This window comes from Saimiri boliviensis, chromosome 2 (genome assembly GCF_048565385.1).
Source record: "Saimiri boliviensis isolate mSaiBol1 chromosome 2, mSaiBol1.pri, whole genome shotgun sequence".
NCBI lineage: Eukaryota > Metazoa > Chordata > Mammalia > Primates > Cebidae > Saimiri > Saimiri boliviensis.
Genome location: NC_133450.1, coordinates 32,741,100 through 32,760,203, shown reverse-complemented (window position 1 = coordinate 32,760,203; position 19,104 = coordinate 32,741,100). Strand labels below are relative to the sequence as shown.

The window sequence follows — 19,104 nt, the reverse complement described above, 5'->3', positions numbered from 1 at the left end:
TTCTTTGAATCCATGAAAACAAGTTATAGGAAGAATTGCTAAGACTTCTTGATTTAGTAACTGTTATGTTGTTATCTTTGCTTTTCTTAATGTGTTTGTGAAATTTGTGGTATTTATGTGATTTTCATGGTAGTATAAATAAATAATGGCTGTGAAATTTTAGGGCAGTGTTAAACTGTCTTGAATATAAGCGGTAAAAGCTCAACAGGTTTTAATTTTCTACTTACAGTTTGTGCTAAAAATTCATTTTTCATGGATGCCTTAGACTTTTATTTATTTTTTAATGTTCTATAAAGAAGTATTTACTTTTTGCCTGTAACTAAAGAAGGTACATAATGATACACTAACAATTTGATGGTACGACTTGTGTTGCACTTTGTAGCATATGTTAATATATTTGTCCTGCAAACCTTCCTTTTATACCCTAAGAAGTCTAAATTTATTTCAGATAGACATAACGCCTGGTTTTGCTTTTGTTTATAACGTGAACATGTCATGATGCAGTATAAAAAACGATGATAATTATATGCCAATGAGTTGCTTGAGATTGAAGGATCTGGCCGTGGATGGGCTCCATGAGTCCTGAGCATGCAGAGGGATTGGGTAGCTCAGCAAATCAGTAAGACATGCACAGCCTGTGCCACAGCAAACAGGTTGCATGGCTCCAATAGAACTTGTCCAATAAGTATCTTACTTCATGTCATATTTTCAGATCGGATCTGGTTCCTCTCGTCTTGGAACAGCAGCAACTATTAAAGGTAGGTGTGATCTAAATTGAAAGTTGCCCCTGACTTTCCCTTTCATTTTGGTTGTAATGAAGATAACAGTACTGTACCTTCAAATGTAATGAAAAAATTGTTCTTGAAATTATTTTATAGATAAAATTATTTATCTTATTAAAGATTGCTTGACTTACATCCTATTCTCTTTCATCATCCAAATTTCACAGAAGTGTTTGACCACTTACATTACCTTGCATGAATTATATAAGTTTTGATCTATAAGAAATTACCTTGCCTTTGAGGGAAAACACTTTCATGGGTTTTAGTGGGGTTCATGGAAAACTAAGTAATTTGATGTGAACCATTGAATGTGGGCACCAGTGAGACACACAAAAAAGAGCAAGTTATTTTCTGCTATTTGTTCTATTCAGATAATTTCATATTGTTTCTACCCTATACTTTTTAAGGTTACTAATTTTCCCTGTGAAGGAAATTCATGTTGGTTCAAGTTGTTATGTAATTTGCATTCCTTTTAAAAATCCACTTGTTTTTAAAGAAATAGTTTTATTAGTTTACATTTTGAAGCTTTCCATGTTGTTTGGTTTTTAGTTCTGTGAGAATAATTAAGTGCTCTTATAGTCCATGATACTTCCTGTTAGTTCAGTGCATCTTCCATCATTGTAACCTTTGATACACAAAACTGCTTTAGTTGATAGACACCAGTAATCCTTGCTGTATTAATGCTTCCTGCACACTACAGCTTTACTGTTAATATAATGTCCTCATATGTTTCTCTTTGTAGGAGATACTGACACTGCTAAGACTTCTGATGATATAAGTTTAAGTCTGGGCCAGAGTTCTAGTCTTTGTAAGGAAGAAAGTGAAGAACAAGGTAAGAACATTATTCTTTACTGTGATGTCATATACTGTGGTGACCAGAGTGAATTTGTAGAACATGCTGTGTAAAATTTGGCAGAAGTTTATAACAATTTAATATGGTATTTAAGGGAACATTAACATAAAATGTTACTGGAATGGTAGTTATACAGAGTTATACATGGTTTTAGCTTACTGGAACTCAGTTATACATGTTCTGTCAGATAAACACGGACAGAGAAATTCTGTGAGCATGTGCCCCAGAGTGAATATGAGATGGGAGATAAGAATCTGCTATTACATAAGTTGGTCAGACCAACTAGCCCAGCTTAGGGATAACCTAGTGTGTGAAACTATTATTTTCCATTCAGTATGATCTCTAAATGCCAGCTGCTTCATCTCTTGCCAACTGCAAAAACAGTAATAAGTTTTGACATAGTGTCTTAGTCCATGTGCATTGCTATAAAAAAATACCTTAGATTGGGTGACTTATAAAGAAAAGAGGTATAATTGGCTCACGGTTCAGGCTGTACAAGAAGCATGGTGCCAGCATCTGCTTCTGGTGAGAACCTCAGGAAGCTTCCAGTCATGATGGAAAGGGAAGGGGAACTGGTGTGTCACATGGTGAAAGAGGAAGAGAGAGAGAGAGGAGAGGGATGCCATACATGGTCTCTTCAACAGCCAGCTCTTGTGTGAACTAATAGACTGAGAATTCACTCATTACTGCAGAGATGACACCAAGCCATTCATGAAGGATCCACCTTCGTGACTCAAATCTCCCCCACCAGGTCCCACGTCTGACATTGAGGATGAACATGAAATTTGGAGGGGGACAAATATCTAAACCATATCATAGAGAAATAACTTGCTGTTGGACTTACTGAGAAACCGTGCATCTGTTACCAACATGGATGTTGCAGATTGTTAATAGAAATTTTGACTATTTGTGATTTTTTTTTTTGTTCAACTCTGTTGTGCATAAGTATTTTGAATTTTATTGATTTTTTTAAAAAAATCAATAAAATTGATTTATTGATTTATTTTCAAACATAAAGCAACAGATATGTCATCCCCATTTTTCTGATGGAGATTATCCAAGGTTCTATAATTAATGAGCCAGAAATAGATTAGAAGCCTGTCTCACTATTGCCACCCTGTTATAACCGTGTTATTTTTATTAACCTATGGGTGATGTTTGGTGGGCAGACAGGCTGACAAATTTTTTATTTTTAATTATGAAACTTGTTTATGAGACTACAAACAGATAACTAAATTAGGACGTTTGCCCATTAATATTTTACCCAGGTTCATTTCTTACGAGCATATTTTGTTACTGTTAGTTGGAATTTTAAGTTTATTATTGTAACTCTCTGCTTTTTTGGAATTACAGTACCCTGTCATTCTTTTTTTGCTTCTGTGGACTGCCCTATTTAACCATATACCCCATTCCTAAAACTGAAAAGACCTTTAAGTGTACTGTGTGGGCTGGGCACAGTGGCTCATGCCTGTAATCCCAGCACTTTGGGAGACTGAGGTGGGTGGATCACTTGAGGCCAGGTGAGACCAGCCTGGGCAACATGGTGAAACCTTGTCTCTCCTAAAAACACAAAAATTATCCAGGGTGGTGGTCCACGCCTGTAATCCTGGCTACTCAGGAGTTGAGGCACGAGAATCACTTGAACCTGGGAGGCGTAGGTTGTAGTGAGCCAAGATTGCGTGACTGCAGTTATTCCTGGACAGAGCGAGACTCTGTCTCAAATAAATAAATAATAAATAAATGTATGTGTATACGTATGTATGTAGTGTACTTTGTGTTATGGAAACTTTTAAAAACATCCAGCCCTGGTAACATAGTGAGATGCCTGTCTCTACAAAAAATAATAAAAAACATTATCCAGGCATGATGGTGTGTGCCTGTAGTCTCAGCTACTTGGGAGGCTGAGAGGCGGGAGGATCACATGAGTCCAGGATGTTGAGGCAGCAGTAAGCTGTGTTAGTGCCACTGCATGTGATAGTGCCACTGCACTCCAGCCTGGGCAACAGAGGGAGACCTTTCTTTCTTTCTTTCTCTCTACCTCCCTCCCTCTCTCTCTCTCTCTTTATCAAGCAATCAGTATCAATTGCTTTGAGAATAGCAATATCCGTTTCTACAATATGAGACCATCACAGTGTCTCAACAACTAGATAATAACCTTAGAGGGGTTGGTGCCCTTGTGTTTAGGGATTATATATCTTATTTCATATCTGGAAAGTACCATATGTAAATAAGATTTTTATAGTCTGGCAGGTTGGGAATTATATACACACAAATCTACCCTTGTAGCTATGCATTCACATAGACAATGATGTCTGCCATTCACTGGGTGCTTACTGTTGGCCAAGTTTGGGGTCAGGATACTTTTCTGTAAAGGACCAGATAGCTTGGTAGATAGGACATGTGGCTTCTCTTGCTACTCAGCTGCTCAACTCTGCTATTGTAGAGTGAAAAGAGTCATAAACAATACAAAAATAGTGGGCATGGCTGTGCTCTCCTAAAATTTTGGTTTACAAAAACAAGTTTGAGGGCTGGATTTGGCTTCATTGGCCTGAAGTTTGTCAACCCTTGGTTTAAGTCCTCTTCTAAGCATTTTATATGCGTTCATCCAGTTAATCTTCACTATAAACTGTGAAGTTGGTACTGTTGTTATTCTCACTTTACAGATGAGCATGTTACTGCCTAGAGAGAAGTTAAAAGAAACTTGTTCAAAGTCACACAGCTACAGAGTGGCAGTCCTGTAATTCAAATCTAGTTTTGAATTATGCTTTTTAAAATTTATACTATTTTCATATAGTTTTAAAACTTGCTTTTATCATGTAACATTTTCCCATATGTTTAACATTTAACAAATATTGTTGAGTACTCTTGGCACTCTTTTAAGTACTGGAAATAAATCAGTGAGTAAAAGGACAAAATGTTCCACCCTCATGTGGCTTTCATACTATTAATATGGAATCATACTGGTATAAATCACCTTATATGTAGTAAGTAGAGACAGAAGATAGGGATTGGTGGGGACTGGGGACATTTTAATTTTAAATAGAGTAGTTGAAGGCAAGCCTTTCTGAGAGCTAAGACCTGAAGAAGGAGTGAGCTCTCAGGATATCTGAGGGGAGGGGCCTCCTCCACGAAGGAGGAACAGCAAGGGGTAAAGCCCTAAACCAGGAGTGTGCCTGTCAGCTTTGAGAAATATGGCTGACTCAAAGTAAGTGAAGGGCTAAACCGTATGGAGATTTGTAAGCCATTGTTTGTTTTTTTTTTTTTTTTTTGGAGACAGAGTTTCACTCTTGTTACCCAGGCTGGAGTGCAATGGCGCGATCTCGGCTCACCGCAACCTCCGCCTCCTGTGTTCAAGCAATTCTCCTGCCTCAGCCTCCTGAGTAGCTGGGATTACAGGCATGTGCCACCATGCCCAGCTAATTTTTTGTATTTTTAGTAGAGATGGGGTTTCACCATGTTGACCAGGATGGTCTTGATCTCTCGACCTCGTGATCCACCCGCCTCGGCTTCCCAAAGTGCTGGGATTACAGACTTGAGCCACCGCGCCCGGCCTTGTAAGCCATTTTAAAGGTGCATTTTAATTCAGAGTGAGATAAGGAACTGCCAAAGGGTTGTATTTCATTTCATTGGAATAACTGGTATCTATTTTGAGGAATATATTAAAAGGGGCAAAAGTTGAAGCAGGGAGCTCACTTAGCAGATTAGTGCAGCAATCCAGAGCACAGATCAGAGTAGTGAGAAGTAGTGTGACTGTGTGTAGAAGATGCTAAGAAGATAGGTTATGGATTTGGATATACTGTGTGAGAGAAGTATTGGTCATGGATGACTTAAAGGCTTTTGAGTTAAGCATCAGGGAGGACGAGGGCCCGCTAACTGAAAGGAGGAAGACTAAGAAGTAGATTCGAGGTGGAGAGAGCTTGGGGGGTAAGTTAGGGGGTTCAGTTCAAGGCATAACAGTGCTGTTAGACCTGTACACAGCAATGAGCAGATAGAGAGGTCCAGATTTCAGGTAAGAGGTCTGAGTTGGGGGTTTTAGATTTAGAAGTTGTCAGTGAATAAATAACAACAACAACAACAACACAGCGGGCATACACCTGTGGCCCAGCTACTCGTGAGGCTGAGGCAGGAAGATTGCTTGAGCCTGGGGGATCAAGGCTGCAGTGAGCCATGATTGTACCACTACACTCCACCTTAAATCTGCTCCTCCTCAGTCAACAAAATCAGTCATGTCAGTTAAGGGATTGGGTATTATAAAGTTGATAAACTATCAGGGCAAGCCTTCTGGTTAGCTGGTTGGGGTTTATGTGGCCTGACTTCTTGATCCAAATCTCTTTTCCTGGCTAGGGTTTGGCGCCACCTAGTGGCAAATGTTCATGCTGGCTTAAATATCATTTGGGACTCTTCCCATTCTCTCCTCTGGTTTGTATTTACAGGATTTACAGGACAATGAGCTTTAGTTAGTTGGTTAATAGTTAGTTGATTAGTTGGCATTTTGTCGCATCATTCAGGATGACTGGGGGCAAACAGGATATTGGGATGTATCCTCAACTTTTTCACTTCTAAGATAATCTCGTTTCCTTACCTCTCATTCTTGTCTTCCCTATCCAATATCAGAACTTCAGACCATCCCCATATGAATACAAGGACTGGGTAGAAAATGGAGGAACTAGTTACAAATATTTCTGAATTTTAGTTTGTCATGGGGGTAGTATAGGTAGAAAAGTGAAAAGTTCTAGCCAGGTGTGGTGGCTCACACCTGTAATACTAGCACTTTTAAGAGGCCAAGGTGGGAGGATTGCTTGAGGCCAGGAGTTTAGTACCAGCCTGGGCAACATGGTGAAACCTTGTCTCTAAGAAAAATACAAAAAATTATCGGGGTGTGGTGGCATACACCTGTGGCCCAGACACTTGTGAGGCTGAGGCAGGAAGATTGCATGAGCCTGGGAGATCAAGGTTGCAGTGAGCTATTATTGCACTACTGCACTTCAGCCTGAATGTCAGAGCAAGACAAAGTAAAAAGTTTTAAGATCTGAATCCTGAGCCTCTTTAGTTTAAGAAGTCCAGGAGACTGAGTAGGAACAACTAGGGAGATCAAAGGAAAACCAAGACTGTTATACGCCTGTATTCAAGGAGAATGGACTGACCAGTTTCCTGAAGTACTGCTGATAGGTCAGGTGACATGAAGACTGAGACTTGACCATTGGATTGAACAATGTAGAGGATGGTGGTGACCTTGATAAACACAGTCTTAAGGGAGTTAAATTGGAATCCAAAGAGAGAATTTGAGGAGAAGAATCAGAGAGTGAATATAGACCACTTTTTCAGTGAATTTTTTAAAGGTGATAGCGAGCAGGGGAAGTAAAGATAAGGGAGGGATTTTGATTTTTGTAAGGTGTTTTAAGTGAAATAACAGCATGTTTGTGTAATTGATTATTATCCATAATCAATTGATGAGGAAGATCAGAAGAGAGAAAGTGTGATTTACACTTCTGCCACTGAGAAACTAGTTTTTTCTTGGCATATCACTTTTTCATATTTTTTTATTTTGATATGATTCAGTGGTTTTTAGAATATTATGCATCCATCACCACAATCTAAATCAAGAACATTTTCATGACCCCAGAAAGAAATCTGCACCTATTACACTCCCCATTTCCTCTTTAAGCAGCTCCTGACAACCTCTAGTTTACTTTCTGTTTCTATAAATTTGCCTATTCTGGACATTTCATATAAATGCAATCATATGTGTTTTTAATGTGCCTGGCTTCTTTCACTTACCTTATTCTGGCATGTATCAGGATGTTACTTCTTTTTATGACTGTGGTCATACTTTCTTTTTATAACTGTGGTATATCACTTTTTACATTTATAAAAATATATGCATGTATACCATTAGCATTCGTTTAAACTTACAGAACTGGAATTATACTTTTTATATAGTGTCACCTTTTTCATTTAAGTATTTTCTCATGTTATTACATAATCTTTGAAAAAGTTTTTAGTACTTGAGTGAAATTATTAGTAAACTTCATAACTTATTCAGTCATTATTTATAGGACATCGTTATACTTTTTGTGCTTTAAGAACTTTTGTAGTAATGTGACATGAACAACTTTGTGCTAAAAACCTTGTATACATATTTGACTCTATCCTTTAGGAACAGTTTCCTACCTTGAAGGTAAGAATACCTTTTCAAGTTTCTTGGCCTTATTGCCAGATTGCTTTACAGAAGTTTATACCAGTTAGTACCACTGTGAGCAGTATGCCTTTCTTATTCTAAATGCCACTAATAACAATTACAAAAAAGAAAAGTTTGATTTAATGAAAAATAGTATCTCTTTGTGTTGATTTAGGCCTCTTTGATATAATCTTTTTTCATATGGGTAACAGTAGTAAAAAATGTATTTACTTGAAAATTTCCTGAAACCACCTAAATTCTTTCTGACAAAATTAAACCTTTTATGGTATATTTGTTTAGCAGTATAGAAAAAAAGTGCATGTATTAAAGTAAGTTTGGCTATGTCTTTTAAAATGAAATACTTTCATTTCTGTTTTATTAATTTCCCAGAAGGAAGTTGGTTTTGATCATTTGCATTTTTAAAAAATCCTTTGTTATCTTAGATTTAGTGATTTTTCAATTACTTACTCAGAGTTGATAAGTTTTCTGTAAAATTCATATCCTTGAAATGTGTGAATATCACACCAACCCATAATTGCTTTTTTGAGAGTTTTAAAAAAATAACTTTATGATTTAATACTACAAAAAGTACAAAGCTAGCTTTTAAATTTTGATATTTAGAAGATATAAGAACCCAACTACAGAAGCAGCTGTGCTCGTAAAATAATGAGGAACATGGGTTTTACTTACCTTGAAAACTTTAAAATGTAAGAAAAAGTATGATTAGACATTTATAAGCTACAGTTTTTATGGTATACTCCAGAGGCTAGCTGTGAGTTTTTAATTAATTAATCATAGCTAAATCTACATTTAGATTTTTTAAAAGTATATAAACATTTTTAGTAACTCATTCTTTTATTTTAATTTTAGGGGGAAATGTCTGCTTTGGTCATTGAGATTCTACTAGGAAGACTCAGATTTACTATAGAATCTGTTATTGCACTTTGTCTATGCAGCTATGACAAATAAGCCAATAATTTTTCTTCTTATTGAACTAACAGCAGGTTCAAATCTCCTTGTCTGTCAAAACGTATATTAAAAAATCAGCTATCGTGCAGCTTGGTTGTCAAGCTGTATTCCAAGACAATGTAGGTAGGTAGGTAGATGCATTTATTTATATCTATATTTTCATTTATATATATAGTATGTACAATAAGTCACTAATCACTGGTCTAGAGGGAGGGTTAAAGCAGTGATCTTAGAGATACAAGAAAAGTATTTTTTTCATGAAATATCTTATAATTGGTATACCAATAATGAAGGATAAAATGCAGTATTTTGCTCTGTAATTATTGGTGTTTTAACCATTCTGAACAGCAAGATGTCTTATGTCATTATATCTTGTTTGGGCGATGGTCAACCTATTTTTGTTTGTTTGTTTCTAATTAGGTTTTCTTGATTTGTAAAATAATCATATTAGCTTTTTGAAAGGACTTTAGTATTATGTTAGTAAGGTAAAATAATGATAGCTACCTTTGATGGTGACAGCATTGTGTCAAGCAGTATATGTCATTAACTCACTTATTCCTTGCTTGTGACTCTGAGGTTGGTGTCACGTTTTGCAGCTGAGGAAATAGAGACTTAGAGGGGTAACACAGAGTAACCTAGTTAGTAAGTTGGAGACAGAGCTTGCATAGAAGTCCAGGCCTCTTTTAATTATAATCCTTTGTTGCCTCTTATTTTATTGTTGATAGTCTATAGAACTCTTTCTGAGGTCAATTGAAGACCCAAAGATTTGGAAGTTCAGTTCATTTCATGAGTAGAATGCTTTCTTTGTGCAGCTGTGAAACAGAAGCCAGCTCTTTGGTGAACTACTTGAGAAATTGTTTATACTTTATTTACTGTATGCAGTAAGTTCTTTCCATTGTTAAACAGTGGAAAAGCAGATCATACATTTATTTTAACGTTTCCAAATATGTGTTTGAAACAGAATTGGCGACTGATCGGAAGCTCTTTCGTCTTGTTTCCAATGACTCCTTCATCTCCATTCAGCCTTCCTTATCCTCTTGTGGACAGGACTTACCAAGAGACGTCAGTGACAAAGTGAGCCTGCCAAGTCATAGCCACCACCACCATGTTGATCAGTCTCTGTCCAGTGCCTGTGACACAGAAGTAGCTTCTCTTGTACCTTTACACTCACACTCTTACAGAAAAGACCACCGGCCGCGAGGCGTACCACGGACTTCTAGCTCTGCTGTGGCTTTTCCAGACACGTCACTGAATGATTTTCCCCTTTATCAGCAAAGACGGGGGTTAGATCCAGTTAGTGAGTTAGAATCTTCCAAGCTTCTTTCTGGATCCAAAGAATCCTTGGTGGAAAATTCTGGTTTATCTGGGGAAGTTCAGCTTGCTGGTGACTTGAAAATCAATGCTTCTCAGCCACCCACAAAAAGTGGGAAGAGCAAACCTTTGAAAGCAGACAAAAGCATGGACAGCTTGAGGAGCCTGAGCACACGGAGTAGTGGGTCAACAGAGAGCTACTGCAGTGGAACAGACCGGGACACTAACAGTACTGTCAGCAGCTATAAAAGTGAGCATACCAGCTCAACTCACATAGAGAGCATTTTGTCAGAGCATGAGCAATCTCCTAAAGCAGGAACAAAAAGTGGGAGGAAAAAAGAGTGCTGTGCAGGCCTAGAGGAAAAGAGTAGCTGTGCTGGTGTCAAAAGGACTAACAGTGAAAAGATTGCCATGGAAGCGAGTACCAACAGTGGGCTTCACGAAGCCAAGGACTCTACCCCCTCTGATGAGATGCACAACCAGAGAGATCTCACCACCTCTGCATCTGAAGAAGCCAATAAAAATCCCCATGCAAATGAATTTACTTCCCAAGGGGACAGACCACCTGGGAACACTGCAGAAAACAAAGAAGAGCAGAGTGATAAGTCAGCTGTTTCTGTGGATTCCAAAGTGTGTAAAGATGTTGGTGGAAAGCAAAAGGAAGGAGATGTTCGACCAAAATCTTCTAGCGTAATCCATCGGACAGCTTCTGCCCACAAGTCGGGCAGGAGACGGACAGGAAAAAAACGGGCTAGCAGTTTTGATTCAAGTCGACATAGGGACTATGTTTGCTTTCGAGGTGTTTCTGGTACCAAGCCACACAGTGCTATATTTTGTCATGACGAGGACTCTAGTGATCAAAGTGACTTGAGTAGAGCATCAAGTATTCAGTCTGCTCACCAGTTCAGCAGTGATAGCTCGTCTAGCACCACTTCTCATTCCTGTCAGTCTCCTGAAGGTAGATACAGTGCTCTAAAGACCAAACACACTCATAAAGAAAGGGGCACAGACTCTGAACACACACACAAAGCTCATTTGGGTCCTGAAGGAACCGGCAAAAAGCGTGCAACACGACGGACTTCTAGCACAAATAGTGCCAAGACTCGCGCCCGAGTGTTGAGCCTGGACAGTGGCACAGTAGCATGTTTGAATGACTCGAACAGGTTAATGGCACCTGAAAGCATAAAGCCCTTAACCACTTCAAAGTCAGATCTTGAGGCCAAAGAGGGCGAGGTGCTAGATGAGCTATCTTTATTAGGACGGGCTTCCCAGTTAGAGACAGTCACTCGATCTAGGAGTAGCTTGCCAAACCAGGTTGCATTTCCTGAAGGGGAAGAGCAAGATGCAGTCAGTGGAGGTAAGTAAACTGTAAGAAGAGATTTCTCTGAGTCACTACTATATCTTACTGTTAATTGGAGTTGTACTTACTAAAATATGCTTCTGTTAATATTTCCCCTTCCACTGTGTTATTAAAATAACCTTTCTTGAATGGAGAGGTAGGTTAGAAAAGGTTTTGGTATGAACACCAAGAAAATATTTTTTTTGGTTGCAGTATTTGAGGATGTTGATTTGTTCTTGATGGTGTCAAAAACACCAGTTTCTAAGCCAGCTGCCACCTGTAAATGTTTTGCCGGAAATAACAAAAATTAGCCCCCTTCCTTTTTATAACAGTAGCAACAGCAAAATACATAATTATGTAAGGACACCAAACCAGTTTTAGTCATCTCTTATACAGTATATGACACTGAACTTTCAGAATTAGATCACTCAGCCTGTTATATAAGAGTTTTCCAAATGTTACTTTAACTCTGATTATGTAGTTTGAAAATTATGGCTCTTTTTAAAAATCTGTGTCATTGGTTTTATTTCTTGCTTAAGTTCCAGGCATTACAAAAATATTTTTTTCCATAATTTCATGTTATTCTTAACATTTATTAATTTGTAGGTTATATTGACATTTGGTATCCATTAATTGATGTAAGATGCCCCCATAATGACAGTGATGGTGTTCTGGTTAAAGTAATAGTTTATTTCAAGTTTATGGAGAATTGTGCAAAATTGGATATTCTGTCAGTGTGTGTTGGCCTCTTTATTTCAGAGTTGTTATTTCTTGCTATTTTCTTCTGCCCAAGATCGTTTGCTTATTTGGTTCTGTTTATTATGGAATCTGCTTCAGAATCAGAAGAATCAGGTCTTTTGTTGTTAGTACCTTGGCTTTTTTAGCCTCTACCGCTATTCCCTTTCTTTATTTGTGCTTGTATCTTTAGTTTTAAAGTTTATAGTCTGTTTAATATAGTAATGTTCAGTCACTTATTAAAAGTTAAGCTGGATTTTGTTCGTACAAACATTCTGAAACACATGAATATATGCTTTTTCTCTCAAAGATGTTAATTTCATCCAGAGTATTTTAAAAGTCTATATTGTGGTAAACATTTCTGTAAATTTTTTTTGGGGGGGTGAAGTTTTTAGCCAGCTTAATTTCTAATGGGAATGTAAAGAAATTATCTCGTACCTAAAGAAGAATGTAGTTTATCAAACCTAAATATTGAGAACTAATAATATCTGAAGTAGTTATAACCATTTGGTGACAATGGAGTAATTAAATTCCCTTGAGTCTTTGACCTGGATATAGTTCTCTTTTTTTGGTAAACAATCTGAAATGCTTGTAGTGATTTCTCACACAAATCATATCAGATATGTTCACGGTATGCAAGAAACAATTAGATTTTAAAATATATCTTAATTTTTAAAATGGTCAAAATGAATTTTAAGTAAACATGCTATAATAGAAAAATATTGCTATTCTGAATATTGTTGAAATGTCAATACTGCAAAAATATGTGCAAAAGTATGTAGTAAATTCAGGCCTTCATATTTAATATGTCATTTTCTTTTCGTGGGGAATGTGGAGTATTCTGTTTTTTAAAGAAAAAGTTTACCTGAAAGGTGTTATTTGCCTCTTGGTGCTGTTAAGTTATAGTAACCCTCATTTTTCCAGGCTCTAGATTTTGTTTTCTTTGTTTGTACTCTTTTTAAAAAATAACTCCATTAAATGTTTAGAAACAAATAATGAAATAAAAATTTCCATCTACTTCGCTGGAAGAAACGTAATAATCTGTGAGCTGTTTAAAACCTTTTTTTACCTAAGGATTTTTGCCTAAGCATTGCAAAGTCTACTTATATTTGAGCTTCATTGGGTTTAAAATATAAACAAGAGCAAAACTAAAGCACTTAAATGTGTTGGGGGTTTTTAAATTGGTTTTTATCATAATTAAATATAGAGGTTTTGTTGGGAGTTTATTTGGGCTTTTTGGAAGGTTGGAGGTGGTGGAAGAGGATTTGTTTTGATTCTCATTATTTAAAAATTACATAGATACTCAAATACTGGTTAAAGATATTTGTTTATGTTGGCATTACTTGTTACAATGTAGAAGAAATGTCTGACAATGTAGAATAAATGTTTTTGGGCTGTCCTTTCTTACATACTGTACTACTGAGACCTGTCAACAAATCATGTTACTGTTTGGCCATCCATATACCTTTGCAGAGATAGATTTTATCCTAAAGAATTTGAAGGTGTTGATAAATTCTCCAACAGTTTCTTTTTGTTTTATTTTAAGGTAGGTGGTGGTGGTGTGGAAAGATGGAATTTAGGAAATATACTTTAAAGTACTAAAAGTACTCTAAAATCTGAGGTAATCTAGTTTAATGACATGAAGTCAAATACCTTGTTAGTATGTGGGCTTCACTGTTGTGACTCTAGGAAAGCTACTTATAAACCTCAGCTTCCTTACCTGAAAATGAGATGATTGAATATCTATCTCATAGGGTTGTGTGAGGACTAAGGAGTTAATACAGGAAAATGCTTATAACAGTGCTTAGCACATGGTAAATGCTTACTAGTGCTGCTGTGACTGTTCAAGGCCAGTTACTCATGCTACACGGTGTAGCCTGTTCCTTAACCCCATTAATTCAGTGGTATAAAATTAAAATAGAAGAAAATGATTAAATGTAGAAATAAAGTAGTGATATTCTAAGTGTGCCATTGTGAAACTCAATAATAGTAAAAATAAAAATATCTGATTCCCCAGTTTCTTACATAATGCCAATAGGAAAAACATTTTTTATTAACATCAGTTTAGTGACATAGATTTTTAACCTCATTTTGGCAGTAGTATGCCATATAACTTACATTTTTTAGTCACATAACAAGTGATTGTTTTCATAGGCCCTGTCATCATTAATCAAATTATTTGGTTAAAACTGGATTTCATCATTAATGGTTTGTGATTACTGAGACAGGAAATATGTTTTAAGGTCAGACTACGTCATTTTCTGTTGATCTCTTGTTTTGTACTTAATTTTCTTTTTAAATTATAAGGTATATTTTAAATTTATGACAAATATTTTAAGAAATGAAAACTATATACAGGCTATATGGTAGAAAAATGTCCTGTGTTTTCTAGCTTATATTACTTTTAATAAAGTCCTTTTTTTTTTGGGCCATTTAAACTTATTTCCTGTGTGATTCAATATTGTTATTATAGCATATTATGTGTCTCACTTATTGGATTACAAAGAATAGCCCTAGTGGAGAGGTTTGTGTTTACTTATTATTCTTTGTGCTTTTTTCTGAATTGTTTAACCTGTATTTCTCTGTGAAATTTATTTTAAATGTAATGTTTGAGTCATTATTCCGTAAGCATGAAATAGGATCCTAATATTGTGTTGGGAAACAAAGATAATCTTTAAAGAAACAATTATTTAAAGAAAAGGCAGATCATTTCAATAAAGTATTTATCAGGCTTTGTGCTGTACACATAAATTGAAGGTGTGCTATTTTGTACCCAAATATCATTAAGCATTAGATGGAAGATAAAGACCAGTAAACAGACAAGAAAATGCAAATTATAGCTTTTGTACTTTACTAACTAGAAAGACTCTCAAGTCTAATAAACTTAATTTTCTGATATCCCAGTCTACATGGAAAGTTAGAAGCAGTAAATTAGTCGAAGGTATGGGTACTTATAGAGGCTGAAGTTATGACAGCAGAAGAAATACACAGCTGACTCTAAAAGAGGAGCTATAATAACTATACAAGCCAAAGTAGGAAACCCAGCGATGTGTGGTTATTCAATGCAGGGGCAGGCTATCTTTCTTATTTTAATAGTTTTCAAGGACATCATAATAGTGTAACTTATGCTGTATTAAAGTATAGTGCTGTACTCATTGTATATGTGGCTGACCTTGATTTATTAAGGAAAGATGTTCTTTACCGTGAAAAAAGCTTAAACATATAAAACCGTGTAGAAGAATGCTCATTAAATACAGCAAAATAGGTTTGGCAAAATTATCTTCCTTTCCAACAATATCAAGAAAAGAGGTGTTTATTGGTGAAGCAAATAGATGTTTACATATAGAATTCCCAAAACCAGCCCATGCATGATTTTGTTAAGTAGGAACAAACATTACCATGATTTTTCTTTCTCTCAATAATGAAGTTCTGGGTAAGGAATCAAATGGTTACATTTTCATACCACCTCTAATTACTGTCTGAATATTCTGGCAAGCCATCAAAACTGTGCCTCAATTTCCTCAATTGTAAAACAGGAATAATAACTGTCTAGGACTGTGTCACAGTTAACTGTCAGACTCCAGTGAGCTTAAACCTAGTAAGTATAGAAATGTGAAAATGCTTTGTGTATTGTAGGTTCATTTTATAAACAAATACAGTTATGTCTTTCATTTGTAAGGATGTTTCCCCTCTCAAAAATGTCGCTTCAAATATCTATGTTCATCACAAATGAGCCTTTATTAAGGGACTGTCCTGAAAGTAGATGCAAAATTGTATCTGAAGGGTTGATATCTTTCATCTCATTCATAAAGGATTAAAAAGGATAAGAAATCACCTATAAAAGTAAGTAATACTGAAGCTATATTTGTTTGGCTTCTGAGCTGTGGAAAATATCAGTAAGAATATGCAAATTCTCCTTAACTAAAAGCTGAGCTAATAATTTTTTTTTTTCTTGTCTTGAGACGGAGTCTCACTCTGTTGCCCAGGCTGGAGAGCAATGGTGTGATCTCAGCTCACTGCAGCCTCCACCTCTCAGGTTCAGGCCATTCTCCTGCCTCAGCTTTGAGAGTAGCTGGGACTACAGGTGCCTGTCACCATGCCCAGCTGATTTTTGTACTTTTAGTAGATATGGGGTTCCACCATATTGGCAAGGCTGGGCTCGAACTCCTGACCTTGTGATCTGCCCACCTCAGCCTTCCAAAGTGCTGGGATTATAGGAATGAGCCAACGAGCCCAACCACAGCTAATAATTTTGTTATTGTTTACTCCTGTTTCTTGGCTTGTCAAAAAGTAGGTCAGTCCTTTAAAATGTTTTCACAGTTGAAAATTATTTTAATTCAGAATTGATGCTTAGAAATTAGGCAGTGTTCTTTGGCCCTTAAATGACACTCCCACCAACAACGTAAAAGTGTTCCTGTTTCTCCACATCCTCTCCAGCATCTGTTGTCTGCAGATTTGTTAATGATTGCCATTCTAACTGGCGTGATATGGTATCTCAATGTAGTTTTGATGTGCATTTCTTTAATGACCAGTGATGATGGGCATTTATTTTTTATTTTTTATTTTTATTTTTTAAATTTATTTATTTTACTTTAGATGTATACTATATCTGGCATTTCTCCCCATGTTATCCTTGCCCACCCTCCCGATGAGCATTTTTTCATATGTTTGTTGGCCTCATATATGTCTTCTTTTGAAAAGTGTCTGTTCATATCCTTTGCGCACTTTTGAATGGGTTTGTTTGTTTTTTTCTTGTAAGTCTGTTATAGTTCTTTGTTGATTTTGGATATAAGTCCTTTGTCAGATGGGTAGATTGCAAAAATTTTTTCCCATTCTGTTGGTTGCAGGTTCACTCTAATGATTTTTTCTTTTGCTGTGCAGAAGCTCTGGAGTTTAATTAGATCCCATTTGTCTATTTTGGCTTTTGTTACCAATGCTTTTGGTGTTTTAGTCATGAAGTCCTTGCCTATGCCTTTGTCCTGAGTGGTTTTGCCTAGGTTTTCTTCTAAGGTTTTTATGGTGTTAGGTCTTAAGTCTTAGATCCATCTGGAGTTAATTTTAGTTTAAGGTGTCAGGAAGGGGTCCAGTTTCTGCTTTCTGCACATGGCTGGCCAGTTTTCCCAACACCATTTATTAAACAGGGAATCCTTTCCCCGTTGCTTGTTTTGTCAGGTTTGTCAAATATCAGATGGTTGTAGATGTGTGCCGTTGCCTCCGAGACCTCTGTTCTGTTCCATTGGTCTATATCTCTGTTTTGGTACCAGTACCATGCTGTTTTGATTGCTGTAGCCTTACAGTATAGTTTGAAGTCAGGTAGCGTGATGCCTCCAGCTTTTTATACAGGCTCTCTTTTGGTTCTATATGAAGTTTAAAGTGGTTTTTCCCAGTTCTGTGAAGAAGGTCATTGGTAGCTTGATGGGGATGGCGTTGAATCTATAAATTACTTTGGGCAGTAAGGCCATTTTCACAATATTGATTCTTCCTAACCATGAGCATGGTATGTTTCTCCATCTGTTTTTGTCCTCTCTCACTTTGTTGAGCAGTGGTTTGTAGTTCTCCTTGAAGAAGTCCTTTACATCCTTTGTTAGTTGTATTCCTAGGTCAGGCATCCCCAAACTTTTTACACAGGGGGCCAGTTCACTGTCCCTCAGACCGTTGGAGGGCCGCCACATACTGTGCTCCTCTCACTGACCACCAATGAAAGAGGTGCCCCTTCCTGAAGTGTGGCGGGGGGCCAGATAAATGGCCTCAGGGGGCCGCATGCGGCCCACGGGCCGTAGTTTGAGGATGTCTGTCCTAGGTATTTTATTCTCTTTGTAGCAATTGTGAATGGCAGTTGATTCTTGATTTGGCTCTCTTTAAGTCTGTTATTGGTGTATAGGAATGCTTGTGATTTTTGCACATTGATTTTGTATCCTGGTACTTTGCTGAAGGTACTTATCAGTTTAAGGAGATTTTGGGCTGAGACAATAGGGTCTTCTAAATATACAATCCTGTCATACACAAATAGAGACAATTTGACTTCCTCCTTTCCTAATTGAATGCCCTTTATCTCTTTTTCTTGCCTGATTGCTCTGGCTAGAACTTGCAATACTATATTGAATAGGATTGGTGAGGGAGGGCATCCTTGTCTACTGTCAGATTTCAAAGGGAATGCTTCCAGTTTTTGCCCATTCAGTATGATATTGGCTGTGGGTTTGTCATAAATAGCTTTTATTATTTTGAGATAGGTTCCGTCAATACCTAGTTTATTGAGAGTTTTTAGCATAAAGCGCTGTTGAATTTTGTTGAAGGCCTTCTCTGCATCTATTGAGATAATCATGTAGTTTCTGTCTTTGGTTCTGTTTGTGTGGTGAATTACGTTTATAGACTTGCATATATTGAACCAGCCTTGCATCCCTGGGATGAAGCCTACTTGGTCGTGATGAATAAGTTTTTTGATGTGCTGTTGCAATCGGTTTGCCAGTATTTTATTGAAGATTTTTGCATCTATGTTCAATATTGGCCTGAATTTTCTTTTCTTGTTGAGTCTCTGTGGGGTTTTGGTATCAGATGTTTTATGGATGTTGGTCTCAACAAATGGTTTGGGGAGGATTCCCTCTTTTTGGATTGTTTGGAATAGTTTCAGAAGGAGTGGCACCCACTCCTCTTTGTATGTCTGGTAGAATTTGGCTGTGACCCCATCTGGACCTGGGCTTTTTTTGGTTGGTAAGCTATTAATTGCTGCCTCAACTTTCAACCCTTGTGATTGGTCTATTCAGGGTTTTGACTTCTTCCTGGTTTAGGCTTGGGAGGGTGTAAGTGCCCAGGAATTTATCCATTTCTTCCAGGTTTGCTGTTTTATGTGCATAGAGTTGTTTGTAGTAATCTCTGATGGTGGTTTGTATTTCTATGGAATCTGTGGTGATATTCCCTTTATCTTTTTTTATTGCATCTA

General features: G+C 37.0%; 1 protein-coding gene across 6 annotated transcripts in view; it reads left to right on the top strand.

Moving 5' to 3' along the window:
- PCNX1 (pecanex 1) overlaps positions 1-19,104 on the top strand; it is a 204,777-nt gene that overhangs the window by 55,546 nt on the left and 130,127 nt on the right. For 5 of the 6 annotated variants that reach the window (XM_074393051.1, XM_074393050.1, XM_039469162.2 and 2 more), the window contains exons 4-6: positions 713-758; positions 1,525-1,614; positions 9,744-11,450. In XM_074393051.1, the coding sequence (XP_074249152.1) occupies positions 713-758; positions 1,525-1,614; positions 9,744-11,450 (1,843 nt within the window). The remainder of the gene's footprint in view (positions 1-712; positions 759-1,524; positions 1,615-9,743; positions 11,451-19,104) is intronic. The other variant, XM_074393052.1, reaches the window with a different exon arrangement.